This window comes from Cavia porcellus, unplaced genomic scaffold (genome assembly GCF_034190915.1).
Source record: "Cavia porcellus strain 051 isolate PalLab524CR breed Dunkin Hartley unplaced genomic scaffold, mCavPor4.1 scaffold_17, whole genome shotgun sequence".
Lineage (NCBI taxonomy): Eukaryota > Metazoa > Chordata > Mammalia > Rodentia > Caviidae > Cavia > Cavia porcellus.
This window is the reverse complement of record NW_026947500.1, coordinates 26,049,511-26,070,167: the sequence shown is the minus strand read 5'-3', so window position 1 is coordinate 26,070,167 and position 20,657 is coordinate 26,049,511. Positions and strand designations below refer to the sequence as shown.

General features: G+C 51.2%; 2 protein-coding genes across 4 annotated transcripts; both read left to right on the top strand.

The window, feature by feature from the left end:
- Window positions 1-5,599: 5,599 nt before the first annotated feature.
- Cabp2 (calcium binding protein 2) lies at window positions 5,600-10,156 on the top strand. Of its 3 annotated transcripts, XM_003468303.3 has the most exons (7): window positions 6,522-6,648; window positions 7,171-7,329; window positions 7,732-7,762; window positions 7,979-8,113; window positions 8,608-8,717; window positions 8,828-8,975; window positions 9,966-10,156. In XM_003468303.3, the coding sequence occupies exons 1-7, from the start codon at window positions 6,592-6,594 to the stop codon at window positions 9,989-9,991; spliced, it is 666 nt and encodes a 221-aa protein (XP_003468351.1). In that variant the 5' UTR covers window positions 6,522-6,591; the 3' UTR covers window positions 9,992-10,156. The 3 variants fall into 3 exon arrangements, with proteins under 3 accessions (XP_003468353.1, XP_003468351.1, XP_003468352.1); XM_003468305.3 differs by lacking the exons at window positions 6,522-6,648; window positions 7,171-7,329 and adding an exon at window positions 5,600-5,805; XM_003468304.3 differs by lacking the exon at window positions 7,171-7,329 and having other exon boundaries at window positions 6,529-6,648.
- An 8,133-nt stretch (window positions 10,157-18,289) lies between these two features.
- Cdk2ap2 (cyclin dependent kinase 2 associated protein 2) lies at window positions 18,290-20,482 on the top strand. Its single transcript, XM_003468300.5, has 4 exons — window positions 18,290-18,959; window positions 19,254-19,354; window positions 19,446-19,578; window positions 19,965-20,482. Exons 1-4 carry the CDS (start codon window positions 18,878-18,880, stop codon window positions 20,030-20,032), a joined length of 384 nt encoding a protein of 127 aa, XP_003468348.1. The 5' UTR covers window positions 18,290-18,877; the 3' UTR covers window positions 20,033-20,482.
- Window positions 20,483-20,657: the final 175 nt, after the last annotated feature.

Genomic DNA, 20,657 nt, shown 5'->3' with positions numbered 1-20,657 from the left:
GGTGAGGGCGACAAGGCAGTGGTGTAAGGAGAGACCCTGCCTCACCTGGGGAATGGTTGGGAGGATGCGAAGAGGACGTGGAGACAGGACGGAAACCCGGCTTGGGTATCTCCTGGGGACGGGAGAGAAGTGTGGAGAAAAGGTGAAGAACATGGCCCCAATCGGGCCTTGGAGAAGGGGACAGAGTGAGGGAAACAACTGCACAGACTGAGCGCGGAAGCCCGCGATCCCTGAAGACAGCAGTTTGCTGGACAGGCCTGGTCACGCCCGCTGTCTATGGCCACGCCCCGTCCCGCCCAGGCCCCGCCCCCGCCGTGCAGATCCTACTCACTGGCTGGGCCGCGGTGGAGTTGCAGCAGGAAGTGAAGAGGCGACCTGAGGTCTCACAGTATTCGTGCTATTCTGTACCACCTCACCCCTCCAGGAATTTGCCAACTCATGAAGCTTGGTGTGACAGGTCCTGAACAAAGAGGACCCAGCAGGCCCAGCTGCCCTGCCACTGATGCTCCCTGCCTGCAGGGCAGCGGCTTTGCTTTAATAGGCACCTGCCAATAGCTTCACGAGTTACACAAACACACAGCTTCTCGCGGTGGAAGCTAAGACTGAGTACCCGTACATTGCTAAGTTCCCAGCACCTGCACACAATAAGTGCTCAATAAAGTTTGTTGCAGGAATGAATGCAATTTCAAAAAATATATCTATTTACGCATCCTGACTCTGATAATAATAGCAGGCCTTAGGAGCCAAAGAAGACTTACTGAAGATTTGACATAAGAGGGAGTTTAGCTCAGCGGCATAAGCACTTGCCTTGCAAGTGTGTGGTCGTGAGTTCGATCCCTGGTACCGATAAAAAGGAAAAAGACAAAAAAAAAAAAAAAAAGATTTGACATAAGTTACATCCCTAAGGCTCAGGTATATAACGGCAGTATAGAAATTCTCCTGTATTGGAGACAAATCTTGACTCTTAACAGCCTAGAGGAATCTACAGACAAATTTCATTAGTCTCCTGCTGTGTATTTACCGTCTCAGTGCCCCCATGTCCTAGATACCTCAAATGACTGTTTGTGTGGAGCTCCTCTCCAGATCTCCCCTTCCTTGTTGAAGGTGCTGTATGAGTGGAGTTCTTTTTTTTTTTTTTTTTTTTTTTTTTTTTTTTTTTGTCTTTCTCCTTTTTATCGGTACCAGGGGTGAGTGGAGTTCTAAGCCACTACTTGAAGCTTCTTTCTATGGAGGTCTCTCCCTCATGATTGTTTTTCTTTTTTTGTCACAGGCGTTTGTCCCTACTAAAGATCTCAGAAAAGTTAAAGAAAAACTTTCTTCCCCTGTGTAGCCTGCAGGCCATGTCTTGCTTGACTCAGGCTGGACCCGGGTGCAGGTGGATGGAAAGATGCTCAGGCTGGTGTGCCAGGGTCTCCTAGGTTCAGTCCCACCATCCAGGATCCTAGAGACCCTGTCCCAGTTCTCCTGATTGCCCTTCTCCTGGGTGCTCCCAAAGGGTTCTGGTCAGAGTCACAAGAAACTGGAGGTACCTCGACAATCCAGACTACCCACCCCGAATATGGGGACCCAGGTCATCGCCTGCATAATCAGGGGCACACACTGCAACCAAGACTCAGTCTTGGGGAGTGCTATCCGATCCTTCCCTGTATTTGAGCTCACAGATGCCTGAGGCTGCGAGGGGGTGGAGCTGGGCTCTCAGCCCTAACTCACAGCTGGAGGAACATCTGCCCAGCGTGGAGCCGCTTACAAAGAGCTTTCACATAAATGATCTCATTTCATCTCCCACATCCCAAACCTGGCAGGGAGGGAATCTTGTCCCCATTATGCAGACAAGGACACCGAGGCTCAGAGACTCAGCTGCTCTGGGCTGGAGCACATATACCCTATTTTGTGCAGAAGTCTCACAACCTGAGAAAGCAGGTTCCACAGTTTGGATAAGTGTCCTCTACCAGTCTGTGATGCTACTGGGACCTTTAGGAAGTGGAGCCCAGTGGGAGGAAGATAGGCCACTGCCAGTGGGTCCTCAAAGGGGATATGTGGATGCAGCCTCCTCCTCTCAGAGTGTTTTCTGGCTGCCACGAGTGAAGTAGTTTTCTCCAGGCACCCATTCAGTCCATCTCCACATCCAGCCCATGTGTGTGTCAGTGCCTGTTTTTAGTGAGTTTTAAATATATGTGTAAACAACCCTGTTATTATGTAAAATTCATCTTTGTGCACACTGTAGATTCTGGGGACTTTAGTATACTTAGTGTTATGCAGCCATTACCACTGTCTAATTCTAGAACATTTTCACCCTGCCTGAAAAGCCCCATTCCCATTAGCGCCTATCCTTCCCCATTCTCTGGCAACCATTAATCTCCTTTCTGTCACCATGGATTTGTCTACTCCAGACACACCATATGCATGGAATCATACAGTATCTGCTTTTTAGTGTCTGGCTTCTTTCGCTTTTCACATTTTTAGGGTTCATCCAGGCATGTGTCAGTAGTTTATTTCTTTCCATGGCTGAAAAATATTCCATTTCTGCTTATGCATTCATCAATGGATCCTTGGGTTGTTTAACTTTGGCTACTAGGTATAATACTTCCAGGGATATTTATGTAAAAGTTTTTGTGTAAACTAATGTTTTCCCTTGAGTCCATACCTAGGAGAGGACTTGTAAGGTCATGTGGTCACTCACTTTCACACCACTCCCACAGGGCCACATCATTTGAGAGCCCCACCATCCCCAAAGGAGGGTTTTGGTTTCTCCCCATCACCAACACTTGTTATTGTTTATCTTTTCCTTAGCTGTTCTAGTGGATGTGGAAGTCAGTCTCAACATGATTCTGTATGGTTCTTAGCAGGTACCAAGTGTAGGGTTTGGCTTGTGGGGAATAAGGTGACAAATAAGCCACTATCTTTGCCATCAAAAGAATCACAGTTCAGACTGGGGAGAGACAGACAGTCTTCAATTGCCCATTGATTAGTGTCAGGCAATGAATGGACATCGTCAGAGACCCTGAAAAGGTAAGATATGACTTCTACCTAAGAGTCTCTTAATGAAGAATATAAGACCACATAAATAACCCACCTAGCCATCTATAAACTTCCACCCTCCTATCTGTCCATCCACCTACTTATACATACACCTAACAATAAACATTCATGTGCTAGTGAATCAAGACATCTTGTATCTGCTAACCCTCCCAGTCATCTTCCACCTGTTACCAGCCGTCGTCTCTCACATCCATCTATTCATCCAGCCAACCATCAATCTATGAAATTACACATCCATCAATCTACCAATCATTTAGCCCACCAGATCAGCTACCCAGCCACCCAGCCACCCAGCCACCGGTCCACCCAGTCATTCTTCCATCCATCCATTCACCCATCATCCATCCATTGGTCTATCAATCAGTCAAACCACTGGTTCCCTTGCCCTAGACACCAGCGCAAGGACCCAGCTTAGCTACAACAGGCTGAGCAGTTTGAGGTCACCAAGATGAATGCTCTGGGACTCTGCTCACTGCATACCACACAGGAGAGATCTCTAAGCCATGCTCTCTCCTCCCATCCGCACACAGCTTTTACTCCCAGATTGAGAACTTTTACTCACTGTCCTCTAACCAGTTAAAATACCAACTGCTTTGGATTTTACTTAGTAACACATATTTCTCACCTTCCTAGAGGCAGATACTAGGTCAACCCCCATTTTTCAGATAAAGCCACTGAGGCTCAGAGGGATGAAATTCATTACTTGGGTCACACAAAAGTGGCTGGGAAACCCAGCTCTGCAGGCCCTTTCTTTTTTGTAAATTTTGTCTTCTTCCTTTTTATTGGTACTCGAGACCAAATTCACAACTGCACACTTGCAAGGCTTATGCCACTGAGCTAAACTCCCAGCCCCACTGCAGGCCCTTTCTATAACTTTGTAGAAAACAGGTGAACTTTGTGTGTGAAGAGTGTTTGCAGGATGCTGCTGGCTGGGACCCCAGTGCAGGCCTGGTCTCCAGATGCAAAGACTAAAGGAAGCTGAACGCTAAGTCATCGTGAGTGATCGCAATGAGCCCTTCCCACCCTTGACCCTTGACGGCCTGGCCAGCATCCATTCACCTTCCTGTCCCAGCCTGTCCTCAGATCTCAGGGCTGTGTTCAGGCTGTTCCTTCTCCCTGCATGACCAGCCCTGTCACTTTCCTCAGCCACTCCCATCACACTCACAGATCTGGTCACAGCAAGGGGTCCTGTAGGCAGCCTGGAGACCATTCCCTCACTTCCCATCTACTATAATTCTGCTTTGCTGACTGCATTGTTCCTGCCAAGTGGGAGGTTCCAGGAGGAGGACTGGCTCCCAGTAGCTGGGAAGGCACAGAGCAGGGCTGGACAATGACTAAAAATCTAGCCCCTCCAAAATTATCCCTGGCCTCCCACCAGCCATACTCTCCACCGAGGCTGCTAACCCCTCCCTCCTGAGGGCCTTCACTCACCAAGTCTGCTCAAGTTTAAGACTCACCCCGCTTAAGGCCCAGGTTAGACACGGAAGGACAATGTCCAGCAGTGGTGGTGAACCTATAGCACGTTGTGCCGCAGCGGGCTGGCATCACTGAAAGCTCTAAAAGGTTCACCATCACTGGTGAGGTGTTGCCCCCTCTGCTCACCCCCTCCACCTTGTGCCTGGGTTGGTGCCTGCTAAGAACATGGTGACTGCCCGGTAGCCTTTTCTGAATTAAATGTGCCTGAGAACAGCATCCTTTGGGAGGCAGGGTCTCTCATGTGGCCCTGGGGCTGGCTGCCAGCCCACCTCAGATGTTGGCTGAGGGAATGTATGAATGGGTGGCCACGAGGGGCTGAGAGCAGCAGAGCCACCAGCTCAGGTGGCAGACATGTGGTAGGATCTGGTTTCCTGGGACAAAGGCCAGCACAGGGGGCAAGTGAATAAATCATGAGAGGCCCTGAGCGGGGCCAAGGAGGACAACTGACCTCATTCTGGAAGTCGAGGAGAGGCAGCTGGGTGGTGAGTGGGCTGGGGACATGATGAGGGGGCATGGGAGGCCAGCGGGGGCTGCCTGGCCACCTCCACCCTTTTTACCTTGAGAAGCAAGAGGTTGCAGGTCAGCAGGACCAGGTGGGGGTCACTGGAAGGAGGCAGGGAGGTGGGGAGCACGGAGGTACCCTAGGGCTCTGGGTGGGGTAGGAAGGGAGTGACCTGACTTTTCAGAATCTGGGGGTCATCCGTTGGAGGGAATGTGGGGAGAGCAGAAAGAGCAAGGATATAAAAACAGAATAAGGTGAGGATAAGGTAGACAGAGATATCGGGAGAGATGAGAGGGATGGAGCGGGAGTCAGCCGCACTGTGGGAGGTCAGGCTGGGGACTCAGCCAGAGCGATGAGGCAGGCCTGGGGCAGAAGGAGGTGACAGCCAGCAGGAGCCCCAAGGTGAAAGCTAAAAGGCCACAGGAAGGGGAGAATTTCAGGGAGGCTGGTAGGTTAACAGGGCTGTGAGGGACAGTGGGGGAAATAGGACATTTCAGGGACAGTGTTCTGGTCAGCCACTAAGGACGGACCCTGGGGACACACAGCTACAGCTGCCCACTGAGTCACTTGCCCACAGGACGAGGATACAAAGCAGGGCTGGAAGGAGGTGCCAAGTCCTCGTGTCCATGGCCCTGCCACAGGGCCCAGCAGACAGCAGCATCCCCTTGGGGGACCCCAGCCGCTCTGCAGGGGTGCCAGGCCCCAGCCAGACCCCCACCAGCCCAGCAGCCAGCCGGCGGGCCCTTCTCAAAGAGCTCGAAGCTCAGGTGCAGGCAGCCTATGGGCAGGTAAGGGGGAGGGAAGGGACTGTGAGGGCAACACAGGGTCCCCTGTAGGGCGGATCAGGGCCAAGCGCATGAGGGGATGCAGCACACACACACACACACACACACACACACACACACACACGGGTGGAAGGGTCAGTCTGTGGGTCAGCAGAGGCCAGGGTGAGCTCTTTTCCCAGCTCAGTGCTTACTGAGCTGCCACCTACAGTACCCAGCAGCAGCCTCCTTCAGCTCCTGGTGCAAGGTGGGGAGGCTGATCCAGACCAGGGTGCCAAGGCAAGTGGGTTGGGTGCACTTTGGAAAGGGATCAGGGATCTCGATGGGGCTGCTCGCTTAGGCCAAGGGGAAGGGTCTGCTGTGGTCATGGCCCCTGGGCTCACTGCTCTTCTGCAGGGACAGAGGCCCAACCACTCTACCCCACTCCCAAGTTTTTGCCTCCTCCTTCCAAGCCCTGGCCTGCTGCTAAAGATACAAAATCTCCCCTGATTGAGAGATTAGGGGTGGGCATAAACAGAGAAGGGTACAGCAGAAAAGACCCTCAGGAGAAATCATGGGGACACTTTGCCTTCCAGGGGGCCTTGGGTCCCAAGTGGCCCCCCTTACCAGTGGAGATGCTCAGAGATAATCCCTGATTAGGACCCATTGGCCGCTGGGCCCAGGGCCCCCCGCCTGCCCACCCGCCCCCATCTTCCCCACAAAACCCTAGGAAAATCCCCAGCAGTGCTCCAGGCTCTCACTGGGAGCTGCTGGGGCCCGGCAGCATCCGCTGCACCAGGACTCCAGCCTGGCATGGTTCGGGGGCTCATGGGGAACTGTGCCAAGCGGCCCCGGCACCGGGGTCCCAAGGTAGGAGGGCAAAGGGACACCAGCCAAGGCCAGGAAATTGGGTGAGCAGGGTCCTGCTAGGGCTGGCTGGGATTGGAGATGGGCATGGTCTCTGGATAGAGGGGTTAGTTGCTCATTGTCCTCAAGTGAGACTTTTTTCGGGGATACCCCAGACTCAGACCCAGCCTAGTCCTGGCTCACACAGTTGGCTGGTCTGCCCCTGCTAAGCTGACCCCTGCTGTCCATCCCCCTGGGCCCTGCTCTCTACCAGCCAGTCTTGGCTAGGGCAGCATAGAACCGAAAGCCAGGTCTCTCTCTACTACTAATTTTGTCTGCCTCATCTTTTCTGTGCCTCAGTTTGCCCAACTGAGCAGTTAGGGGTACACCCTTCCAGTCTACAGTATTAATGGGTGAGGGTCCTGTGCACCCCAAATCCCTTCCTCATGGCCCCATGCTGGGTTCCAAAGAGCAGAATGGCTGGCTGGGGAGGGTGCAGGGAGGGGCTTCAGGCCATTACCCAGCTCATGACCGGCTCTGCCACAGGACCCCTGGCAATGGCCCAATTCCCCCAGAGGGGGCTCCTGCTACAGTGCCGGTGCCCGCCCCGAGGAGCAGGGGGGCGTCCAGGGTTACTCGGTGCTTGGTGGCCTGGTGGGCCCGGCCTGCATCTTCCTTCGGCCCAGCATTGCCGCCACCCAGCTCGTATGTACGGCCACCCACTCTGCAGCCCACAGCCTTTGCCCCTTGACTTTGCCACTCCTTGAACAAAAGGAAGAGGATGGAGAGGGCCCTCAGAGCAGGTGCACACCAGTCCAGTGGTGGGGGCAAAGGAGACAGAGAGTGATGACTTGAGGGACAGAGGGAGAGCGCCGGAGACTTACAGGACATGGAGGCCACATCTGAGGTTCTGCCAGACCCACAGATCCAATTTTCCCAGAGGAGGGAGCAGGGGGCAGGGAGGGCCTGAGAGTATCCTAGGCCAGTGGCAGGGAAGGGGGCACCCAAGAGGCCCTGACCAGCGAGCAAGCAGACCTGGGCCCCGTGTGAATGGTGCAGTGGGGCCTGGGTGCTCCAGGGAACTCCTAACCCATCTCTGTCCCCTAGGATCGGGACCTGCGGCCTGAGGAGATTGAAGGTAAAGGGTTTGAGAAGGGCCTGATTCCCAGTAGGGGGCATAGGGTGGAAGCTACAGAATGGAGGGATCCGAGGGGCTTCAGCAATCTGCAGGAGGAAGCAGGAATTGCTGTTAAGACGGAGATTCATGGGTGACAAGACCAGAGGAGGAAGGACAGACTGATGCAGGTGGGGATCCAGGGGGATGTGGGAGGACTGATCCCTCTCTGCCCGGCAGAGCTGCAGGTCGCCTTCCAGGAATTTGATCGAGACCGGGATGGCTACATCGGCTATCGGGAGCTGGGTGCATGCATGCGGACCCTGGGCTACATGCCCACAGAGATGGAGCTCATCGAGATCTCCCAGCAAATCAGTATGTGTCTCAGAACTGCCCCATGCTAGCTCTGCACACGTCCTGGCCAGGTCCAAACAAGCTGATGACTGGGGCTCAGAGGCCAGAGGTGACTGAGGAACTCATCCCCACATCTCAGGGCCCAGAGCCTAGGACATTCCCTCAGATCTCACCATCTTCTGTGAGAGGCAGGGCGAGGGCCATGTCAGCCCCTTCACAGATGAGGAAAGTGGGTCTCTGTGCAGCAGAGTAACTGGTCTAAGGTCACACAGCATTGGAGCCAAGACTTGATCACAGCCAAACTCTGTAGGAAAATCAAGAGAAGCCCCAGAGAGCTTTAAGAGTGGCTTTCCCGTGACCAAATCCATGCCTTGGTTGGAAGGTGATTCCCAGCAGGAAAAGGGGGTAAGGGCCCAAGTATTAATGAGGCAAGGGGGGACTTCAGGGTAGAAGTGGGAAGCCTTGTGCAGAGGAGAGAGAGCCAGGGGTCTCTAGCAAATGGAAATGACTCCCAGGTGGTGGGAAGGTGGACTTTGAAGACTTCGTGGAGCTGATGGGCCCCAAGCTGCTGGCGGAAACAGCAGACATGATCGGCGTCAGGGAGCTTCGAGATGCCTTTCGGGAGGTGCACAGGGACCCCAGCTGGGCGGGTGGGCTGCAGCTCCTCAGGGAGAAAGGGGCTGAGCGGAGGCTGACTCAGTCAGTGACCCCAAGCCACAACCAACACCACCACAGTTTGACACCAACAGGGACGGCTGCATCAGCATCGGGGAGCTCAGAGCCGCCCTCAAGGCCCTGCTGGGGGAGCGTCTCAGCCAGCGGGAGGTGGATGAGATTCTGCAGGACATCGACCTCAACGGAGACGGCCTGGTTGACTTCGAAGGTACCACCTGCTGTATTTAGCAACACACCCTGGAAGGTTCTGACTAGATAAAGGACACGAGGAAAGTTATCTCTGTGTGCCAGAACCTGTGCCACACGTGCTCAGGTCCTCTCCTGGTAATCACCACTGTGAGCCCCAGGGGAAAGGACCATTGCTATGTCCATATGCAAGAGGGGAAAATCAGTTTTCAGGAAAACTTAGGTGCTCAGCAAAAAAAAAAAAAAAAAAAAGGATGGAACCCAGATTGGAATTTGGGGCAGCTGATCTGGAATTCAGCTCTTTCTCCAGGAAGAAAAAACAAAAGCCATGTGTGGTAGTAGATGCTGAATGCTAGCAGTCTGGGAGGCTGAGACAGGAAGATCAAAAGTTTGAGCCTGGGACAATTTAGCAATTTAGCAAGACCTTGTCTCAAAATGAAAAATAAATAAGGGGTGGAATTTTACTCAGTGAGAAGGCCCTGGATTCAATTTCTGGGTACTGAAAACAGAGAGTGAGAGAGAGAGAGAGAGAGAGAGAGAGAGAGAGAGAGAGAGAAATTAAGTAATAGGAAGCCAAGGACAATAATTGTGTAGAAACACATTCCCCACTCAGGCATAGTGGTACATGCCTGTTATCCTAGCACTAGGCAGGCTGAGGCAGGAGGATCACAGCAAGTTCAAGGCCAGCCTCCGTTACATAGTAAGTTCAAAGCTAGCCTACACTACAAAGCAAGACCATGTCTCCAAAAAAAAAGATAGATTTGCTCTGGAGTTTCCTAGTGGCCAAATCAAAGAGGAAGAGAGGTTCAGTTACAAAAATTATTTTGTCCCTAAGACAAAATTCCCTGTTCTCAGGCCTACTCCCTACCTGATCCAGGGGTGTCCCTAAAGGCCTCCCCCACAGCCACACTCCTGCCCACTGTAAGGTGGGCAGATTGGCTGCATCTCTATTGGGGTCAGGAGATTAGGCCCAGAAGAGCAAATCTTTCTTTTTTTTTTTTTTTCCTGGCAGAGTTTGTGCGAATGATGTCTCGCTGAGCCTGTACAGAAGCCAGAGGCAGCGAACAGCACTGGAGGACCATGGCCTCTTCAGACTGAGTGTGCTCCCTCAAGCCCGTCCTGAGCAGCCGAGATCCTCCTCCCTCTCTGCCTGCCCCGCCCCTTACCCCATCTCTGTTTCTCTGACAATAAAGCATCAGCAAGCCTGGGAAGATGGCTTTTGCCTTTCACTTGCTATTTTGGAGGCCCCAAGAGCAGAGCACTGGGGCTGAGCTCTCAGATCATAAGCCATAAACTAGACTGCTAGCTCCAGATATGTGAGAACCTATGAGTTTTCCTCTCTGCATCCTAGGCTTAGTCCAGAGCTAGTGTCAGTAGACACATCTGGGTGGATAAACCCAACCTGCGTCTGGAGCCCAGATGTGTTTTCCCCTTGTATTCCCACTCCTCACCCTGCCAATGGCCCCTACCCCTCAAAGATTGCATTAGAGGGTGGAGGAAGTGCCGGGGGCAGGAGACTTTTCTCAGCCTGTCACCTTACTGCTGTAGCATACTGGAGAGGCCCAGTTCAGAGGTCCATTCCAGAACTCAGCTCCAGTGAGTTAGTTTGGGGAAAGGCTGGGCGGGGGGCACTTCAGCTTCAGGGCTCACACCTCACTCCATGTGGAAGCCCCAAGTTGCTGACCAAGCACAACTGGGGAATCAGGACCTGACTGTTTCTGCCTAACCCGAGACTCCTCTATGGAGCAGTCTTTGCCCTGATCAACCCTTTGAGTCAGCCAAGGTGCCACTGGGTCCTGCTGGGAATCAGAGGTCCTTCTGCTCTCCTTGTTCCCCTACCTTCCTTTCTGTTCTGCCTCCTGAGGGGGATCCACATACACATTTTCTCACGCAGAGCCTGCCCCAGGCTTCACAGGAAAACTGAGAGATACCATGTCGGCTGCTATAACAAAACATCTTAGATTGGATCAATTATAAGCAGCATGAATGTTTAACATTTACTATTCTAGAGGCTGGGCAGTCGGAGATCAAAGCACAGGCAGCCTCTGTTTGGTGAAGGCCTGGTCTCTGCTCTACAAGATGGTACCAACTCTGTGTCCTCACCTGGCAGGAGGATAGAAAGGACAAATATGCCTACCTAGTCCCCTCCAGACATTTTAAAAGGTCCTAAACTAATGATCCCTCATGGCCTAATCACCTCTTAAAAGTCCAACCTCTGTTACCTTTGGAATTTAGTCTCACCATGAATTTTGGAGAGGACACAAACCAGAGCACTGCGTCTAAGTGGTTTACCAGAGACCCTGTACTCCCATTCCCGTCTCTCCACAGGCAATTGTGTTATTCTTTCTAAAATGCTACCTAGCCAGGCATGGTGGCACATGCCTGTAACCCCAGCACTAGGGAGGCTGCGGCAGGAGGATTACCATGAGGTAGAGGCCAGCCTCCCTTCCATAGTGAATTCAAGATCAGTCTGAACTGCATAGCAAGACTCTTTTTTTTTTTTTTTTTTTTGTCTTTTTCCTATTTATCAGTACTGGGGATCAAACTCACGACTGCCTGCTTGTAAGTCAGGCGCTTATGCCACTGAGCTAAACCTCCAGCCCCACAAGACTCTTACTTAAAAACTAAATAAAGATATAAAAAAAACGCTTACATTTTTGTCTCCTTGTATCCAAGACCTGGCTGTGAACTCCCATTGCCTAAGGTTAATCAAGGGTGTTCCCAGGGCCAGAAGCTCCAGGAGGATGAGGGACTAGCATAAGGTCACACATGGTGAAGAAAGATGGGGCTTGCACTCAGGGACTCTAAAGCCACAGTGTCAACCAGAGAGGATGCCTCAGGGACAGGTAAACCAGGACAGTTCTCAGCCTCTTCCGGCTACAGAAAGAACTAGTGTGCAGCTCCTGTCTCCTGGGAGGAAGGACCAGCCCTGGCTTTCCCAGTCAAGAAATGGGAGCTCTTGCTCAGAGCCCTGGTGTTCACGAGGTGGTACAGAACAGACAGCCAGTCACCAGCACCCTGCCCATCCTGCAGCCTGAATGCCAAGGTGCCAGGCCTGGCTGCAGTGGCCCAAGCACCACACGCCTGGCAGATCCCAATTAATCCTTAATCTTCAATTAGATGATCCCTTCTGCCAAGCTGGCAGCCTGGGGATGGGGGTGAGGTGCCCCAGCCCAGTGGCTTCTCGGGGAGCCTCACAGCTGGCACAGATGGTATCACTGTCTCAGATGATGTCACAGCAGGGGCTGGGCATGGGAAGTGATGGGCATAAGGCAGGGGGAAACCAGAACCCCTCAACCTCTCATCCCTCCCCAGACTACAGCCCAGCAGACTCCGTGGTTGGGGTTGTGGAGGGAGGTTGGGGAGACACAAAATGCCTGCTGGGCCCAGGCATGATGGCACATGCCTGTACTTCCAGTGCTTAGAAAGCTGACGCAGGAGGATTGATGAGATTTTGAAGCCAACCTAGACTACATAGTGAGTTCAAGGCCAGCCTGAACTACATAGTGAGATCCTGTCTCAAAAAAAAAGAATATCTGCTTGGGCCAAAAATATCCACAGCCCTCCAAGTCTCATGCATTCCCCCACCCAAAAGGTCCCAGTAGACAACATCTAAAGCAAGGGCCAAGGCAGGCCCAAGGGACAGCAGGCATGCTGAGGTCACAGGGAACCCAGAGCCCTGCCAAAGGCCATCTACTGTCAGGCTCCACTGATGATTGACAGGGCAAACCTGAGCTGCCAGAGCTGCCAGTTTCCCCACATCTGTATATTCAGAGTTATATTACACCCACTGTAAGTATTTTGAGTGTAACATGTGTTTGATAGATATGAAGTGCACAGCTCAATGAGTTTTTACATGCATATGTACTCAGATAACCATGACCGGGTTGAATATTACATCCTCCTATTTTATTTTAGAATAGATTTAGGCTTACAGAATTATTGTGAAGATAATACAAATAGTTTCCTGTATATTCTGTGCTTAGCACTGCCCATGGATTAGGGTTCTCCAGAGAAACAATCATAGGACAGATGGACAAATGGGCAGACAGACTAGATAGATAGATAGATAGATAGATAGATAGATAGATACATAGATAGGAATACAGCTATCCCTGGCTGGGCATGGTGGCACACACCTGTAATCCCAGCCCTCAGCAGGCTGAGGTTGAAGAATCACCATGAGTTTGAGGCCATCCTGAACTGTATAACAAGACCCTATCTCAAAACAAAACAAAACAAGACAAAAATACATAGCTATCCCACAGGACAGAGCAGATTAAAGGACATTGGATTGTGGCTACCAAAACACAGTGACAAAGAAGGGGCAATTTCTGATGCTCCACAGTGGGTGGGAGGACTATAGCTCACAAGAACCTGTTATACAGTCTATGAGATCTAGTCGAGGAGAGCTTGAAAGGCCCAAACAACTGCTTTAAAATGACAAGAGGGCCAGGGATATAGTTTAGTGGCACAGCGCCTGCCTGGCCTAAGTTCAATTTCCAGTACCAAAAAAAAAAAAGGGTAAGGGAAATGTTAATTACCCTGATTCGATCAGTGCATGCTGTATCCATTGAAATATCACACTGAATGCCATTAATCCGTACAATAAATACCTATTAATCAAAAATAAAATAAAATAGTGCAGTAGTGCCTGCTTATAATCCCAGCTACTGGCAAGACTGAAGCAGGAAGACCACAAGTTTAAGGCCAGCCTGGGCAACATAGCAAGACTATGTCTCAAAAGAAAATAAATAGTCTAGCAAGCACGAGGCTGTGAGTTCAATCCCTGGCACTAAAAAATAAATAAATAATATGAACTGGAGATGACTGGAGATGCAGTTCAATGGTAGAACATTTGTCTAGTATGCAGGAGGCCCTTAGATCCATCCCCATCACACACACACACACACACACACACACACACACACACACACATACACACACACACATACACACACCACACAGACATACATACACAGGACCGATATCCACTGGTAACTTTCAATTAAGGATCCCTTTGATGCGGCCCCGTCCTTGGAGGGAGGGAAGCACTTTCCTTCTTTCTGGCACCACCAGAAGCTCCAGGCTCATCTTGTACGTTTCCTGCCTGGGTCTCAGAAAGAACCATTTCTGTAAGGAACCTGGTTCACCTTCCTAGAAAATGGGATCGGCAACAAGACCTGACACTACACCACTGCTTGGTGCTACTGAAAGTGAAGGTGCTAATTGCTCCTGGGCACTCTCAGCTGCTGGAACAAGGAGGTGTATGTTGTATACTATGTACATGTGCATTTATAAATAGTTGTGTGTAAGCAACTGGATCTATCAATTAAGCCGCAGATTAGTTCATACTGATTCCTTCAGCTCCACTCCATTACACCTGGCTCACTCTCACCTACCCCCTTGCTTACCTGAGAAACACGACTCCCACCACCCACCCTCCCTAACCATGGAAGCGTCCAACGGAAGCACCTTCTTCAGTGAGACTCCAGGGCCCACTCTGGAGTGCTTCCTTTTGCCTTTAGCTGGTTTCCCACCATCTATTCAGTTCCAGGTCAGCGCACCTGGAGTGAACATCATCTCAGACATTTGTGGTGTAGCTAGGTCCTCTGGCTACATTCTACCCTCCATCCTTGGATTCACTGACCTTCTAGATGATTCTTCAAATTTACATACATTAGAGTTTAATCACTCTCTTAATAAAATTCTCTATACTTCACTATTTAGTCTTACTTTGCCTCCTGCAAACTAGTAAACTTCTGTGTGACTTTCTCTTTTCAATTGGGAGTGGTATGCTTCCGTAATCTCAGCATGCCAGATGGCTGAGGCAGGAGGATCACAAGTTCAAGCCTGTGGGATCCACCATGTTGAAGAGCTGGTCCCCAGCCTGAGGCACTAATGAGGATAGTAAAAACTTTAGGAAGCAGGCCTACTGGCAGGAAGTTCATCACTGGGCCATGAACTTGAAAAAGATATTAGGACCAGGCTCTTCCTCTTCCTCTCCCCCTTTTTTTGGGGGGTGGCAGAGACAAAGACCTCATCAATCATAAGGTGAACAAGCCTCCTTTGCCACATGCTTCCTACCAGGATACACTTCTTTGGTGCAGGCTCAAAGCAACAGGACCAAGCAACCTTGACAAAATCTCTGAAGCCACAAGCCAAAGTAAAACTTTCCTTCTTCTAAGTGGACTGTATCAGGTATTTTGTCATAGTCATGGGAAACTGAGTAGCACAAAGGGCATCAGAGTTGCCTCAAATTTTGGAGATTATAAAACTGCTGGAAACACACACACACACACACACACACACACACACACACGTTTTTGTGAGAGTAAACATTTTCAAATCAATTGAGTTAGCATCCAGGGAACACAGTTGCTGGATTATAGCTAAGACTATATTTAATTTTGAAAAAAGCCACTAAACTATCTTCCAAAGTGGCTGTGGTGGCCCATACTCCCACTAACAATGAATGGGAGTTCCTGTTACTCCACATCCTTACCAGCAATTATTGTGTGATCAGTTTGTGCTTTATTTCTTTCACCATTTTTTTTCCTTTGGTGTTTTTTCTTTGATGCTTTCACTTTGTAGTCCAGGCTGGCCTCAAACTTACAGCAATCCTCCTGCCTCAGCCTACTGTCTTTAGGCATTTTAACAAGCATATGGTAATACCCCCAAATTGTTCATCAATTCTTTTATCAACATCTTATTATAAAAGTGAAAATAATTACATAGAAATATAATGTTGGCTACTAATATAAAATTATAAATCACTCAACAAACCCATCCATAGGCTGAATCAGCCAACAAACCCATCCATAGGCTGAACTGAGGCTGTGAGCTTCACTTTTCACCTTCTAATTTGGAGGTTGTCATGTTAACAGCCTCCAAAAATGCAGCAGGTGAGCTCAGGCCCAAGGCCTAGGAGAAGAGGGGATCCCCTGAAATACAGACCAAGAGGCATATGTTAGCTTCCTCCAGGTAGGCAAGATCCTCTGACTGGGAGAGACCCCTCTTGTCACCAGGGACCATTCTTCAAGGGGGAAATACATGTAACTTTAGCACAAGGTTCAGTGTTACCCCCAGATATATCTCTCCCCCAAATAGAGGTGCATATTTGGGTCCCCCATTAATTCATACATAAAAGCTATAATCCCTTGAGTGGCTATGTTGGAAATGGACTTCTAAGGAAGTAGTTAAGGTTAAATGAGGTCATAGAGCAGGCTCTGATCTAATAGAATTAATGTTCTTATAAGAAGAGTTATCAGAGAATTGATCCTTTCTCCTGTGCTGAGGAAAAGCCATGTGAGGACAAGAAAAGAGGCCTCACCAGAAATCTACCATGCTGGGGCCCTGATCTCAGACTTTCAGTCTCCAGAACTGTAAGGAAACAAATTTTTGTTGTCTCAGTCACTCAGTCTGTGGTATTTTGTCTTATCTGTGCATTCCTCAGCCCCAACAGACTCAGGCAGGCAGCAGTGGAGAAAGCCGGAAGACTCAGGACTGGAAGGACTGGTCCCAGTCAGTGGCCCCTCTTCACCCACTGCTCACAGTAGTTTTCTTGGGGAATCCTGGATAATTTGAACAACATTTCTTTTTTCCTAACAGTAATATACTTTGACTATATATTAGAGAACTATAAAGAGCATATCGAGCACAAAATTAAGCAAACTATGTTACTTTTCCTTTTTATTTGACTTTCCTAATTATTTATTTGTTTATTAACAGGGCATGGGGAAGACAATGTCTTGCTATGCAGCCCAGGCTGTCCTTGAACTTGCCATTGACTTCCTAACTGCTGGGACTGAAAGTGTGCACCACATCCAGCTATATTTGATTTTTTTAATGAGTTTGATGTAAACAAAATATTAACTAGAAGTCAAGACACTAGAGTGGGTGAAATCAGGGAAGTACTGGATAGGGCAGTAAGCTCAGTTTCAATACAAACAGGGCATGCTGTTATGTCCACTGTTTTGCCCACTTTCTAATTAACCCTCCATGGAAGAAAAAATAATGCATTATCATGTAGGGAGTCATGGAAGCTGGAGATTGTTCATATGTGTAGGAACTAAAGCAAGGCCATCACTGAAAACACAGAGAGCCCCAAACAAGCCACTTAACAAGCTGTTCCAGCACCAGGAAGGCAAGGAGCCCAGGCCAGCCAGGCTAACAAGTTGCTAGGCAGTGATATTGGAATCTACATCATCCTCCTGAGTGTATAAATAAACGTGCTACAGAGGTTGAGCAGTTCCTTTCCTCCCATCAGGAGACTAAGGGCGCCACCTGACCCCAGCTTTTGTCTCTTTAGTTCCTCATCCTCTCACAGTCCTTCACCCAAGTACCTCAAGAGCCACATGGGTCACGATATTATCCAATCATGTGTGTTCTCATACTTCCAAGCTTTGCATGTGTCAGTTCCTCTGCTTCGAGGGCCACCCTCCACCTCCTATTCCTCATTCCCCTACTCAAATGCTACGACTACTGGGAAAATCTCTGTAATGTCACCAGACAGACCCCTTCCTCTAAGTTCCAGGACAGCCCATCCCAGTCTCCACTGTAGGCAGTCTTACTGCAACCTGTGCCTCAGCTTCCCTCTGTCCCCAGAGGCTAGGAGCTCCCAGAGGACAAGCCACGGCCAATTCATTTTCGTACCTTTGTTCAGCTCAAGGTCTGGGATGGAGGAGTCACAAAACGTTGACAGGACAGACGAAGAAACTCTGCAGAGCTGGGGACTGGAAAGATACACGAGGACAGAAAGATTGTGGAGAGGAGCCTGGGAGAAAGGGTGAGTGGGTGGAGGAGGGTCTGAGTCTAGGCTTGTGAGGAATGATGTCTGAGGGGAAGGCACTGGAATGGGAAAGAAAAAAGAATGAAACAAACACTTTATGAATACTCATTTAATCCACACGATCACCCAGATAGTTTCTTCATTTTACAGGTGAGGGAAATTGAAGCATACTGAGGCGAGCAAACTTGCCCAGAAAAAAAAGGCTATTTCGCTGACTCCAGTCGGTAACCTTGGCCTGGACCAGTTTGGTCTCGGGCTCAACATGAGTTAGTATTAAGATTAACTGCTGTGGCTTTGTCATTATCTGAGAAGAGGCGCGAGACTTGAGGTGTGGGTTGGGGTGTGTGTGTGGGGGGGGTCCATAAGGGCACTCTTAGACCTAACACTAACCTAAACCTAAGGACCAGCCAATCCGGAGAAAGAGCCCGGGGTGGTGGCGTTGGTGAAGAACCAGTTGCCATGGGAACAAATGAAGGCCCGAGGCGGGCGCGTGCGCAGATCAGGGAAAGGGTGTTGAACCGGTGAAAGGTGACGTAAAAGCGCTCGGGGTGGGGCGCAGGGCTCTAAACGTCAAAGCCCCGCGTCCTTCGGCTCCCGGAGCGGAGGGAAGGCGCGCGACTAGCGCCGGCGACAGCAACCCTAGCCGGGCAGAGAGTGGGCGGCGCGGTGAGGACGAGCGAGTAAGGCGGGAAGGCGGCATCCGCTCCTGGGGAGATCCCTTCGGCGCGAACCGCGACAGCCGGGACCCAGAACCGGGCTTCTGAGGCCCTACCTCTCGGGCCTCGGGACTAATCGGATTGAGAGCGCGCCGGCCCGGGCCGCGAACTCGCCAATTGCTGAGGACTGCGGCCACCGCCCAATCGGGAGCAGACAGGTGCGAGGTCCGGAAGGCTGAGGCCAATCGGCAGCGGTTGCGACCTGCGGGGGCAGGCCTCAGCCAATAAGGAGGCTCAAGTGACAGCTCTATACGCCAATCGGGAGTAAGGAAGCGTTTGTGCCCGCCCACCCTTCCGGCCGGAGCTCTATTTACCAGGGGCGTGCAGCCTCCTTGCCAATCAGAGCGCAGCTGAGCTGCCCGGCAGCCAACCCCAGAGGAGCGGCCGGCTGGCGTCCACCGCACCCAGGAGTTGGGGATGTCCTACAAACCCATCGCCCCCGCCCCCAGCAGCACCCCCGGCTCCAGCACCCCTGGGCCAGGGACGCCGGTCCCTACAGGTGAGGATCCAATACCGCCGTTGTTTGTGTGCCCGGGCTGTGGAATTGTCGGAGAGAAGACGGCCTGAGCCGTCAGTCGGCCTCGTTGAGCCTCAGTTTGCTAGTCTGTGAAGTGGGCGGGGTCATGTCAGGGTTTGGAGGTGGAGCGCAGGGGGGAGGGGTGTGTCCCTTAAGTTGGTGAGCACAGATTAAAGCATCCTTTTGGAGGGAATCGGGTGAACTCTGTCCCGGGCTTGGAAAGCTGGGAGGTGGCGTCGTTGCCTCGCGCTGACCTCTTACTCGTGCCTGTTGCAGCCGGAAGTGTCCCATCGCCGTCGGGCTCAGTGCCCGGAGCCGCTGCCCCTTTCCGACCACTATTTAATGACTTTGGACCGCCCTCCATGGGCTATGTGCAGGTGAGTGACGAAAGACTTGCTTATGAGTGGGGATTGTAGGGAGTCTCCTTCCACCTGGGACTGAGCTTTGTGTGCTGTTCTCTTACCATAGGCAATGAAGCCACCCAGTGCCCAGGGTTCCCAGAGCACCTACACCGACTTGCTGTCAGTCATAGAAGAGATGGGCAAAGAAATCCGGCCTACCTATGCTGGTAGCAAGAGTGCCATGGAGCGCCTGAAGAGAGGTAAGTGTAGCCAGCCCCACCCTATGCTGCCCAAGAGACAGACACTGGATAGCAGTCCTCCTTCATTAAGGAAGGAAGGACAGCTGGAGTCGCTGCAGGACCCTTGAGCCAAGCCTGCGCTCAGGCCAGTGTCACTACCTAGAGAGGCATTTCAAACTGAATTAAAATTGAGTGCACTTCCAGGAAAGCACCTGGGAATTTTATTTCAACAGGGTGGATTTGAGGATTAGCCAAACTTCTAATCTCACCCATCGCCTCATTAGATTTGAGTTTCACTTGTTGCAACAAAAGGGAGCAGGGAAGATGTCGTTCTTGAGGGTGGGCGGGGTTAGGGAGGGTAGCTGAGACCCCAAATGTTCCTCATCTCCACCCTGACCCCATCCCAGGCATCATCCATGCCCGAGCTCTAGTCAGAGAATGCCTGGCAGAGACAGAGCGAAACGCCCGCACGTAACAGGAAGCACCTTGGCCTCAGCGTCTGGACCTTTCCGGCCACTGCAGAGCACCTGCTTCTCCCTGGCCTTCGCCCCAAGTTGCACTTCCTATCCTGGGCTTCCTGTCCTGTATCCCTTGGTGGGTGCCCTCCAGAAACCAGGGAGTGGCTCCCACTCCAGCTGGCAGCACTAACCGGGCATTCCCCCTGCAAGAGTTAGCAGTGGGGTCACTGTGAGTCCCACCATGATCTGCCAACAGCGTCGATCCACCTGGAGCTTCCTCCTTTCTGTGGCTCCCACCACTCCGCACTTCTCACCACTTTGTCCCAGGCCTTCTCCCTCGAAGGGGTTCAGAAAGCCTGTACATCCCTGCCTTGTCTCCAGGGCCATAACGACTCTTTTCTTGGTGTGATTTTTGCTAAACATGCCCTTTTTATATTAATAAAAGATGATTTGGAGTTGTTCTCTCAGCTCTGAGTCTTTCTGGGTCTGGTTCCTCTGCTTCAGCCTCTGAGGGCCAGGCAGGAGGAGGGAAAGAGTTGGTGCATGGGAACAGAAGGCCTGCTGAACCTGGCGGTGCCTTGCCTCTGCTGTCCAGTGGCCTGGGATGGGACCTGACCTTCTCAGGCCCTCTGCTTTACCGGC

Excerpts from the sequence above, each read along its gene's own strand:
- Cdk2ap2 (XM_003468300.5), top strand. The coding sequence starts at position 18,878 with ATGTCCTACAAACCCATCGCCCCCGCCCCCAGCAGCACCCCCGGCTCC. Across the intron at positions 18,960-19,253 it reads AGGGACGCCGGTCCCTACAG|CCGGAAGTGTCCCATCGCCG; the intron begins GTGAGGATCCAA and ends TGCCTGTTGCAG. Across the intron at positions 19,579-19,964 it reads CATGGAGCGCCTGAAGAGAG|GCATCATCCATGCCCGAGCT; the intron begins GTAAGTGTAGCC and ends ACCCCATCCCAG.
- Cabp2 (XM_003468303.3), top strand. The coding sequence starts at position 6,592 with ATGGTTCGGGGGCTCATGGGGAACTGTGCCAAGCGGCCCCGGCACCGG. Across the intron at positions 7,330-7,731 it reads GCATTGCCGCCACCCAGCTC|GATCGGGACCTGCGGCCTGA; the intron begins GTATGTACGGCC and ends TCTGTCCCCTAG. Across the intron at positions 8,114-8,607 it reads CGAGATCTCCCAGCAAATCA|GTGGTGGGAAGGTGGACTTT; the intron begins GTATGTGTCTCA and ends AATGACTCCCAG.